Here is a 12,373-nt window from a genome sequence, read left to right on the forward strand (position 1 = left end):
AGTCCGGAGGTCTGGGATCACTCGTACCTGTGGGGGTAGATTGTTCCAGAGGGTAGGTGCCATCACAGAGAAGGCTCCCCCCCCGGGGGTCGCCAGCCGACATTGTCTGGCTGACGGTATCCTGAGGAGGCCCTCTCTGTGGGAGCGAACTGGCCGGTGGGAGGCAATTGGTGGCAGAAGGCGGTCCCGTAAGTACCCCAGCCCTAAGCCATGGAGCGCTTTAAAGGTGATCACCAACACCTTGAAGCGCACCTGGAAGTCCACCGGAAGCCAATGCAGCTCGCGCAGGAGGAGTCACATGGGAGCGCCCCGTCGCTCCCATAATCCCCCGTGCAGCCGCATTCTGCACCAGTTGGAGCCTCCGGGTGCACCCCAAGGGGAGCCCCATGTAGAGAGTGTTACAATAGTCCAGACGAGAAGTGACGAGTGCTTGAGTGACTGTGCATAAGGAGTCCCAATCTAAAAAGGGACTCTTTCTTTGAGCCTTTTCAGGATCAGACTCTGGGCTGTGGGCAGAGTTTGCCCGCAATACTGCATTTTAAGCACTGCACCACCAGAACTCTTGAATGGATCAGGCACAGTAGAGATTGCTCAGATTGCTTGGATTATTTTTACTCCTTCCCCCTTGCTCTCAGGAATACACTGGGCTGTTGCGTAGCACAGTTGAGGTTGCTGGTACCACATTATTCTTTTATATATGTATTCCCCACTTTGTGCCTGCTGATTTTCTTCCCTTCCTCTTCAATTAATGTAATTACAAACATTAATTCGCTTTTTGTTAATTACCCTGGTGTTGGGATGAACATACTAAATGGCAGGGGAATGGAAAAAAGGAATGCAGTTGTGGTCATGTGATTTTCCACTTAGCAACCACTTCACTTAACAACAGAGCTGCTAGTCCAAATTGTGGTTGCTAAACAAGGGCTACTTATAAATGTTATATCAGCACTTATGTGTGGAAGGAGGTCTTTTACAAATGTCCCCTCCTAGAAGCATTGAGATTTATGAGGTAGTAGAAGATAGCTGGCCTATCAAGGACTTTGCCAGAGGAAGGATTTAAATACTGACCACTTGGAATTAGGGAGGATAGAAGAATTGATTGAAGATTGAAAAAGTTTGAAGGCAAATGAGGTCCAGGCAGAAAAAGAACATCATGGCTTCAAAACCTAAGGGACTAGCTTGGATAAAACTCAGCAGCATTTTTTCATGTGGCTGTTGACAAAAATAGGATTGCCAACATCCAATGATCAATATGGCACAAGAAGAAGAAGAATCCAAAATTTTTCGTTTCCTAGGAATCAAGCTTGGGATCAATTCTTGAGAAATGCTAGTTCTTTCCCAAAAATATGATATTACACTATTTTCCTTTTGGCCAACTTGTACAAAACTTAGTCTAATTCATCCAAGGGACTTTTTCACACTCCCTTTCCACGATTCATGCTTGGTTAACATCTCTATGAACTTATAGCAGGTCATGGCAACCTGTCATTCTCCAGCTGGCTTTGATAACAACTCCAGAAGCCACAGCCAAAGCAGACAATTCCTCAATTGCATAGACCACTGCCTGGATATTAAATATGCTTGCAGCTCAACTGATTGACAAGTCCTTCTTTTTAACAGGACAGCTTGAGCCTATTTAAAAGCATTGGTAAGAATGGCAATTTCCCTTTCTGGATTTCAAACATCCATATTTGATCCACTTTATACAGCAGAAGAGGCAAAAACAAAACAGCATGTATTACTAGATTCGTGGGTGATTTGCAATAGATCTGAAAAGATCTTGATTGCTAATTGCTAAACAGCAATAATAACAAAAATAATGTATGTTCCTGCCATGACTGACTTAAGTAACTGAGATGAAAAAAACAAATGAAGAACAGCACCGGATATTTATATGATCAGACTTTAAAGCCAATTCTAGCATCCAAACCTATTACTTTATCTCAGCCACATGCACAGAAACATCCTATTACGTTAATTTTGCTAAGAGTATTTATGCCCTTTAAAACGAGATTTTATACCCAACACCATTTGATTGCTTCTAAAAATCACAACAGGAGCAGGGAACTGGAAGAACTTGGTTATTGCTAAAAATCAATGTTCTGTAATCCTGAACAGCAGGAGCAATTTTAAGGGAAGTAATGGAAGGTAATTTAGCAATTTCTAGGGCACTCATGGGTTCCATATCCCTCATTAAGCTAGAAAAAGTAGACCCACAGTCCTGAAATCTTCTGATCTTCACTTCTGGAAGAGAGGTATCACATCTGGTTTCTCACCTGTACAGCCAAAGGATCAGAAGGGTCCACAACCACCGCACTGTTGGAGCCAGTGTCAACCACAAGATAGCTGTAATTATCAGACAGGACAGGGATGGGAAGGATCTTCAAACCTGGGAAAACAGACAGAAAGCAAAGAAGGAAGAAAAGCAGGAAAATGAGCCCAGAAAACTCTCCATTGAAGCTGTAATATCTATATTGCTATTTGGACCTATATTTTGTTGGCCCACTTGAATAATTGTTTAAAAGATATTTTTTTTAAAAAGATAATGAGACATCACAATCAGAGGAAACAAAAATTGGCCTATGCAGTCCAGCAGCTTTCTAAGTCTTAGAGCAGGGGTGTCAAACTCAAGGCCCGCAGGCCGCATTTGGCCCTCCGGGGTGCTTAGATCTGGCCCATGGGGCTGCCCTGAATTCAGCGAAGGACCGGCCCACAGTACCTCTGCCAGCGAAAACGGAGCCTGGGAGGGCCATGTGCGCCCCGCCCCCCAGCCTCCGTTTTCACTGGCAGAGGGCTGCAGGAGGCCGTCACAGCCAAAAACAGAGTGACATCGAGCTGTCCACGCCCACCATGGCCATGCCCCCTGAGGTCAAACACAACCCTGATGCGGCCCTCAATGAAATTGAGTTTGACCCTCCTGTCTTAGAGAGATGTAAGTTCTTTGAATATCCTTGTCTAATGAACGATAGAGAACAATGCTCAGTAATTTCAAGCTGGATGCTGGAGGCATAGAAGTTCAAGTACAGTGATCTTGCTGTATCTTCCGTCAAACGTGCTGCAATCTCAGCTGATCTCAAAGATCAAACTGTGAAACTGGTTGCCGTCCTTCCCAAGGTTTCTGACAAGAATTTTGCAGATGTATAAAAACCTGCTCTGTACAAATTGTTTGCCCAATTCAGGAGCATTAGTAAGAGTATGATTGAATCCCAAACATATAGACCTAATTTGACTCATTAATTCACTTTGGGCCATCTCAAGAGGTTAGTTAGTTAGTTAAATTTTATTTAGGGAATTTATATTGCTGCCTATTCACACATGGCAGCTTACAGAATATAAAACCTCATATAACAACAATAAAACTAATAAAAGAAGAGTCATATAATAAATTAATATAATAAAATCACCCCCCACCCCGGGGCTAGAAAAGTTACTTTCTATGACAGGATTTCTTCACTATCCCGAATCCAGTTAGTGCTTCTCAAAAAGCTCTCACCATTGAACTCCACAGGCTGGGGAATTGAGTGTCCTTGGGGATAACGCTGGCGTGCCTTCTTTATCTGTCGTTTATATAACAGGTAGCCCAGCCGGGTGTGGGCATAGAGATTATACCTGTGGAACCGGAGAGGCAAACAGAGAGGCAAGTCAGAACAAGTTCACAAACAAAGACTTTGGTACAACTACATTCCTGATGATACTTAACAAAGCAGAGAAGGATTAATAGCCACCACTAGAGTTGCTGAACCATCCAAACAACTGAAAGCAGAGGTACATGTAATTAAAAGAGATATATATCATCTAGACTCAATTCAGTATTCTAGGGATAAGCAGGTATGCACCCTCGAGCTGTTAAAACTACACAGAGATGCCAGAAAACTCAAATTATACAAGTGTACACCCAACTTATTTTTCTTTCTTTGACTGATGTTTATTTTGTCTTGTCCGCAAGTTTCTGAGGTTATTAATTAAAAAAGACTGAGAGTTGCAATAAGTCTTTTATTTATTTATTTTTAAAAATAATCTTTATTTACATTTTTCATTAAAAAACAAAAAACAACACCACACTATATAAATAACATACAAGACAACATAACAAATAACAAGCATATCTACAAGTAATATCTTGACAACTAAATATTCAATACGCTATATCTACATTATATTCCAGGAAGATAGAACAACTTATATCTCTTCATATATCAATGGTCTATCCAACCTCACTTAATTTGTATATTATAGGTTTCTCAATAAATACCTTTCCTCTTTTCAATTGGGTTAGGATTTTCTCATCGCTAGCCACGTATATAATTTTTCCCAGGATAAACATGTTTGAGTTTGATCTTTATCTTTTAATTTTTTAGTCAGTTTATCTGCTTCCGCACAGTCCAAAATCTTTTTTATAATTGCTTCCTCTGATGGGATATTTTTGTTTTTCCAAAGTTGCACGTATATCAATCTCGCCGCTGTGATAATGTGTAGGGCCAAATACCGTAAATCTTTTTTAATATTATCCGGTTTGGAGCTGAGCAAGCATGTCTCTGGTGCCCAATCAATTTTTAGCTTTAAAATCTCATTAAGCCATTTTTTTATTTTTCCCCAAAACTTAACTGCTTCTGGGCATGTCCACCATTGATGATAGTAAGTGCCTCGTTCCAGCCCACACTTCCAACATTCAGCAGATTGTCCAGTGAACATTTTAGCCAATCTATCAGGGGGAAGGTGCCACCTATATATCATCTTATAGATGTTCTCTTTGTGGATACTACTAACTTCATATTCTCCCACTAAATCCCTTGCCATTTGTCTAGGTGGATTGGGTAACTGAAGTTTTTCCCTCAGGCGATCATTGTATCTTTAATTATCTCATCGCCTCTATCTAATCTCATTAACAGTTTATAGCTTTTCGAAATCATGCCTTTTTCTTGGCCCATCAAAATTTTATCTAATTCTTGTAGGTCCATGTATATGCCTTTCCCATCTCTATCTTTCTTGAATTTAGATTGAACCTATAAATAGGTCCACCAATCCACTTGTAGTCCTAAAGAATTTAATTCCTGTTTAGATTTTAATTTTCCTTGTACATTCAATAAATTCTTATATAAGTCTTTTACATTCCTCTAGTAAAAATACATTTGCAAACTGTTAACACAGCTAGTATAAAAGCTGGTTTAAAAGAGAGCCTACTGAACATGTTTTTCTGATTTTATTTTTTTTAAAAAGTGGAATTGGAAAAAGTTGTTGGGTTTTGACCCTTAAAAGACAAAAAATACTGGGAAAAGCATGTGCAGCATCTAAACTCAGAACAAATCAAAGCAGCCCAGAGAAACAGTTTTTCAGGCCAACTGCAGCCAAGACATTCCCCCAATTCAGTGTTCCCCTCTGGAGAATTCTTGATGGAGAGATGAACCCTTAATTGCGCCTCACACATTACTGTATCACTCTGAAATCCCAAACTCTTGGAAATTGATTCACATTCTCACTTAATGACAACTCATTGAGTGGCTGTTCAAACTTATGAAGGCACTGACAAGTGGTATTTATTACCAGTTCTTATAACTTGTGGCCGCTGCAATGTTTCTCTGTGGTCATGGGATGATAATCCTGGCACTCAATTGACTAGCTTGCAATTATGAAGTTGCAGTGTACTGCGGTCACAACATCACCATTTGTGACTTTCACTGCCGCCTTCTGATAAGGCAAAATCCATGGGGAAGCCAGCAGGAGGTCACAAATGGCAAAGACATGACATTTCACTTAAATGATGGTGTGGGATTCACTTAACAACAGCAACCAGAAGTGCCAGGACTGCTGTCGCTAAGCAGTGTAGTCATGTGATTTCACATTTCACAACTGTATCACTTAGCAACAGAAATGCTAGTACTAATTAATGGCTGTTGTTAACCAAGGACTGACTACATGTATCTCTCATTCCTTAAGGTTCCTCATCAAGCCACAAACTTCTGGAGAAAAATATGAAATCACCATCAAGCCAATATTTTCTGTAGCAATTTGTGATGTTCATGTATTCAAGAAGGCAAGGAGTACATTTGCACTTGTACAGCTGATGCATCAGACACAAATTACTTCTGTGTCCAATCACCACTTGGCCAAGAAACCTGTTCTGTTCTGTTTTGTCCTGTCTTGTCCTGTCTCGATGGCCAAAGGTGGGGATTCCAGTGAGAATAGGGGGAAAGAAATGACCTCAGAGAACCTACATGAGAGAAGACTGGAAATACATAGGAAAAATGAAAAGTGATCATGAGCTGTAGCTTGTTGACATGAAAGTAGATCCTGTTTAGAATAAAATTCCACATCTCTCTCAAAGCAACTGTACCATGCCAATAAAAACAGACCCCCACAAGCTGCATGTCAAAGCTACATGCATCCTACAGCACAGTACACCAGCCTTAAAATGTATTGGACCACAAGTTAGCCCATGCTCAGTGTGGGTGATGGGTTGTAATCCAATACTTCTAGAGTCTTGCAACACAAGAATAAGGTTGCTTATATTATACTGGGGAGGTTTCAACAATGTCGGATTCATAAAAGTTTGAAAGTGAGCCAGCTTTTCTCCCAAGGTGCCCCCACTCCAGAGCCATTTCCTGGAAGACTGAGCAGCTTCTAAGCTGAGTCCACAATAACTTCCTTCGACAAAGCAACATCTGAGAATCCAGTTTTCCTGTGTTATCAGTTGTAGCATATGCATGGTTGAGCCTTCAGATTAAATTTGCAATGAAACAGTATCCAGAGGGTTGTTTTTTCTTGAGACAGCAGGGCCACACAAACTCAGAATGGGACAGACAAGCCACAGATACAAGAGATCTTCTTCCCCTGCAGGAGTGAAATCATTTTATCCCAAAATTAATTAATTAATTAATTAAGTCAAGCATGTATTTTATGACAGATACAAGTGTAAACATAATTATAAATACATGAAAAGGATACGAATAAAAGAAAACATTAGGACAGGGACGGTAGGCACGCTGGTGCGCTTATGCACGCCCCTTACAGACCTCTTAGGAATGGGGTGAGGTCTACAGTAGACAGTTTAAGGTTAAAGTTTTGGGGATTTGGGGAAGAAATCACAGTCAGGTAGTCCACTCCGTTTTCTGCAGTTTAGTTTGGATCGGTTTACCATGAGTTTGTATCTATTGTGTGCTCTTGTATTGTTTTAGTTGAAGCTGAAGTATTCATTGGCTGGTAGGACATTGTAGCAGATGATTTTATGTACTATGCTTAGGTCAGACCTAAGACGGCGAAGTTCTAAGTTGTCTAACCCCAAAATGTCTGCAGATGGGCTCAATTCAAGTCTCTGAAGGAAAAGATCTAAAATCTTGCATTTAGCCGGCAGTGCCCGTTCTATCAGAGACTGCTTAACCAGGATCCTCAGATCCAAGAATAAGAAGCCAAGGAAGTCCTCAAAAGACACAACTGTAGCAATAAAAACATCCAAATTTGGTCCCTGTGTATCACAGTCAAGTCTTTGAAAGACCCGTTTTCCATAAATTCCTTTTGTTTTTGAGCTTGCAGGCTAATCATTCCACAGAGATTTTATCATTTTGAAATCTAACTGTATAAATTCTCTCAACGGTCATAACAATTCTGTATCTGATCCCCATATTGTGCATATAGACAAGATTTGAGGAGAGGCAAGCAACCAGGGTGGATAAAAATCAATGATTTTTTTAAAAAAAAATCAAAAAAATCAGTTTTTTTATTTAAATCGGATTTTTTTTATTTAAATCGGATTTTTTTAAATAAAAAATTGGGGAAAATATATTACCATCCAAAGGTTATTCTATCATGAAATAAAGATTAGTTTTTTTAATTATGTAGAATAAGGCTGTATATGTTTAATTTTTTTGGTAAATAAATTCCATTAATCCATTTACAATGTCATGCTCTTCCAGAGGTTTTTGTAAGATTATTGGGCAGTTTCTTTGCCTACAAGATATTATCACAGATGCTTGGTTTACTTTTGCAGTTCTCAAAACTGAATTTGACTCAGGAGAGATCACATGCCTCTTCTTCACAGCAAAAATGTTATAACATGAACAGAGTTAAGAAAAAGACCTTAATCCTATTGTTCTACAAACCTATGAATACAGAATCAACCCCTTCAGTGCTAAGTTTCAAGAAGTTCAGTGAATAGAATAGAAACAATATTTTTCTGATTGTTTGGAGTGGAATAGATCTGCACAAGAAGAAAGTGAAACTAAGTCTGAGGAGGAAGGGGCAAGCAGACAAGCAGTACAAAATGAAAGTGAAACTTTCTGAGCACAATACTGCACAGCCACAGACAGACAAGTCTTTGGATCGTTTTGTGTGTATGACCTGAGGTTTATCACATTTTTTCCTTGGAGAAAAAAACCTATAATGGCAGCAGGCCATAAAAGAGACCCAGTTTGGCAATATTTTAATGAAGTTCCTTTACCTATCGGTAAGGCAGGCATGCGTGGAAACTGCAAACACTGCAACAAAGAAATGCAAGGCCTGGTGGCTCGAATGAGGCAACATCATGAGAAGTGCTGTGATGAAGATGACCAAAGAAACACATTTGAACAGGCAGGATCTTCAGGTTGGTAAACATTTTTATTGAATCATATTTCTAAAGACTGCCTTGAACTGTCATGTTTGAGCAAAATTATATTTCTTATTATTACTGCATGTTACTGTCATTTGGTACAGTTATAAAGAAAAGCAAATATTCCTTTTGGGGCAGTGCTGTGTACAATAAGCAGAAATTGTATAAACAATAAAATAACAGCATTGACTTTTTTGTTTAGGGGAATTCATGGATTCTGGAAACTATCCACCTTCAAGATCATCATCCTCCTGTTCTACAGTTTCAGAGTTATCCATCCAGGATAGTGCTTCATTAGCATCATCATCATCAGACACCCACAGCCACATATCACTATCACCTAAAAGAAAGAAAAAACCCTTCCCTTCTAGAACCACCATAGATAAGTTTGTGATAAAAACTAGCAGATTAGAAAAAGAGTTAATTGATGAAAAAATTGCCCAGTTTGTTTATGCAATGAACTCTTCTTTCTGTCTGACTGAGAACCCACATTTCATTAATATGGTTCAGTCACTGAGACCAGGATACAGTCCACCCAGCAGAGCAGATGTTGCAGGGAAACTGCTGGATAAAGTGTATGACAGAGAAATGGAGCAATGTGCAACAGCTCTGGAGGGTAGAATTGTTAACCTAAGTATTGATGGTTGGAGTAATGTCCACAATGATCCTATTGTATGTGCTTGTATAACAACAGAAGAAGGGAAAGTCTTCCTTGCACAAACAATTGATACGTCAGGAAATGCACACACAGCAGAATACTTACAAGAAGTGGCAGTAAAAGCTATAATAACATGTGAACAAAAATTCAAATGTCTAGTACGCAGTTTGGTCACAGACAATGCTGCAAATGTCTCCAAGATGAGAAGAAATTTAGAAGAACAGGAAGGGAATACAAAGCTAATAACATATGGTTGCAGTGCTCATTTGCTGCACCTCTTAGCCAAAGACTTAAGTGTTCCAGAAATAAAGACTAATGTTATTGAAATTGCTAAATACTTCCGTAGCAATCATTTTGCTGCAGCAGCTCTGAAAAGGATGGGTGGAACCAAGCTAACATTCCCACAAGATGTTAGATGGAACTCTGTGGTGGACTGTTTTGAGCAGTATATCAAGAATTGGCCTATTCTGATGACAGTTTGTGAAGAAAATCGAGATAAAATAGATGGCACTGTCACGGCCAAAATCCTCAACATTGGGCTTAAGAGAAATGTTGAACATATGCTGAGCATCCTGAAACCCATCTCTGAAGCTTTAAACAAAATACAGAAAAATAGCTGTTTTATTGCTGATGCTGTTGAAATTTGGAAGGAACTGAGTGAACACTTAAAAACAGAACTACGCATGGACAGAATTAAATTACAAGCATTAAAAAAACGAATGGACAAGTACTGTCTCCAGCTCATTTTTGGCAAATATTGTCAATATCCAGTATCAGGGTCAAAACTTAAGTGCTGAGGAAGAGGAGTTAGCTATGACATGGGTATCCAGCAATCATCCATCTGTAATGCCAACTATAATAAACTTCAAAGCTAAGGGGGAACCATTCAAGAAATATATGAAGATATTTTAAAGAAAGTCACACCAGTGAACTGGTGGAAGTCACTTAAGCACTTGGATTTAGAGACTGTTCAAGTAATGATTTCACTTTTAACAGCAGTAGCTTCTTCTGCAGGCATTGAAAGAATATTCCTTTGGACTCCTTCATTCTAAATTGAGAAATCGTTTGGGACCCTATAAAGCAGGAAAGCTTGTTTTTCTTTTCCAGATTATGAACAAAGAAGAAGATGAAGATGATGAGTGAGCTACAGAGGACAGTATTTAAGTTTTTCATGTGTAGGCTGGGCTGACAGTCTAAGTTTCTTAAAATATATATATTTTGTTTAGCCAAATTAGTTAACAAACATGGATGTTTGTTTAAGCAAATAACATATGCTGTAATGTTATTGTTTCAGTTGAATAAACCTATTTAAATTGTTATTATTAAGGTAATGATTATTTTTCTCTTTCCTAAGTACAACAGAAAAGTCGTCCAAATATGAATGATTAACCTATTAAACTGGGGATAAAAAAACTAATATGAAAAGTTGTTATTCTAAAAATCTTCATCTACTTGCATATTAAAGTTATACCGGCAAGAATTAGTCTTTATGTAGAAAACTATGATTTAAACCAAGCCTTACTGACTAGTGATTTAAATCCACCCTGCAAGCAGCCCATGCCATCTTGTAAATTTATGGCCAAGGTTTTACAATTCAGCCTTGGAATTATAATAAGATTGCATCGGAGATAAGCACACAATTCAATCCTATCACCAGGCAGACAAACTAGTAGTATAACTTGCAGTTCAATCAAGTTATCACAGTAAGCTTCGTGTAGCAAATAGCATGTAATATACTTTCCCAAACAATTCAATGAATACAAACACACCCTTTGTTTCTGAGAGTTCTGTAGCAAGGAAGAAGTTAAGCAAACACTTTGTACTTTTTCCCCTCGAAAGCTTGTAATTCCTTGTGGTTTCCTCATCTCAGGGGATTTCTCTTCATTTGCTAAAAAGCCCAGATGGCTGATTTACGGGAAGGATGTGATAGAAGAAGAAAAAGAAGGAAGAAACTAACTGCACCCAGGGGATATGCAAGCAATGGAAGGAACCAAGTGAACAAGATAGACAATCATGTAATAGAGGCCATGTGTAGGAATGGTGAGGAATAAAACAGTGGATAAGAAGCCCAGAAAAACAGAAAAACAGGCATCTGGAAAAGATCACATGCATTCAATGGAAGAAAAAAAAAAAGCAGGAGGAAGAAAAGCGGGATAGGATATCTTGCCCATCCTTGCAATAATTCCAAATGATATCACCCTCTGTTACTCTGTTACTTTTTAAACAACAAAAAGGGCTTATCCTTGATTTACAACAGTTTGTTTAGTGACCGTTCGAAGTTACATTGGCACTGAAAGTGACTTATGACCATTTTTCACACCTACAACCATTGTAGCATCCCCATTGTCACATGATGTACATTCAGATGTTTGGCCACTGGTTCATATTTATGAAGGTTGCGGCATCCTGGGGTCATGTGATCAGCTTTTGCGACCTTCTGCCAAGCAAAGCCAATGGGAAAGCCAGATTCACTTAACAATTGTATTACTAACTTAACAGCTGCAGTGGTTCTTCTAGCAAATGTGACAAGAAAAGGTGTAAAACGGGGCAAAACTTACTTAACAAATTTCTCACTTAGCAACAAAAATTTTGGTCGTAAATCGAGGACTAGCTGCATTAAGACAGCCCTGATTTCTCATGCATTTTTCAAAAGAGAGAAAAAAAAAAAAACCGATTCCATTCGGTGGTACATCCAGTCAATCATGCAAATCTTATCCCACAAAAACATGCAACACATTCTTTTTAGTTTTTTATTACTAGGCTCCTCTATAGCTGGTTAGTAAAGTTAGGTACATCTAACGATATTAAATGGACACATGCTCTGAATATTCTGCTTGAAATGAATATCATCTTTTCTTTGAATGGACAGGAACCTTTAATTTAGTAGAAAGCAGAGCTGAACTTTTAATATTATCTTGATAAAGGTATTACGGGGCTCACAACGATGTTAAGAAAAAGGATTTAAGTATATCGTTCAAAAGGTTACAGAAACACTCTTTCAGATTCCTTATTTATAAAATGAAGGCTCCCGTTTGTACAATGAAGGGCCTGCAAAAGCTGGGCAGCTGATGAAAAATATGTCAGACCAGAGCAGAGGAAAATAAACATGAAGTCATGAAGATTCGGATAAGAAT

The 12,373-nt window shown here is 38.8% G+C and overlaps 1 protein-coding gene across 1 annotated transcript in view; it reads right to left on the minus strand.

Moving 5' to 3' along the window:
• Window positions 1-12,373, minus strand: part of PNKD (PNKD metallo-beta-lactamase domain containing) — a 33,404-nt gene that overhangs the window by 15,191 nt on the left and 5,840 nt on the right. The window contains exons 2-3 of the mRNA XM_070957125.1: window positions 3,494-3,609; window positions 2,277-2,389 (exon numbers count right to left, since the gene is read on the minus strand). Coding sequence (XP_070813226.1) covers window positions 2,277-2,389; window positions 3,494-3,609 — 229 coding nt within the window. The remainder of the gene's footprint in view (window positions 1-2,276; window positions 2,390-3,493; window positions 3,610-12,373) is intronic.

The sequence above is a fragment of the Pituophis catenifer genome, unplaced genomic scaffold (assembly GCF_029215685.1).
Source record: "Pituophis catenifer annectens isolate HBS135680 unplaced genomic scaffold, rPitCat1.0.hap2 SCAF_1, whole genome shotgun sequence".
NCBI classification, from domain to species: Eukaryota; Metazoa; Chordata; class Lepidosauria; order Squamata; family Colubridae; genus Pituophis; species Pituophis catenifer.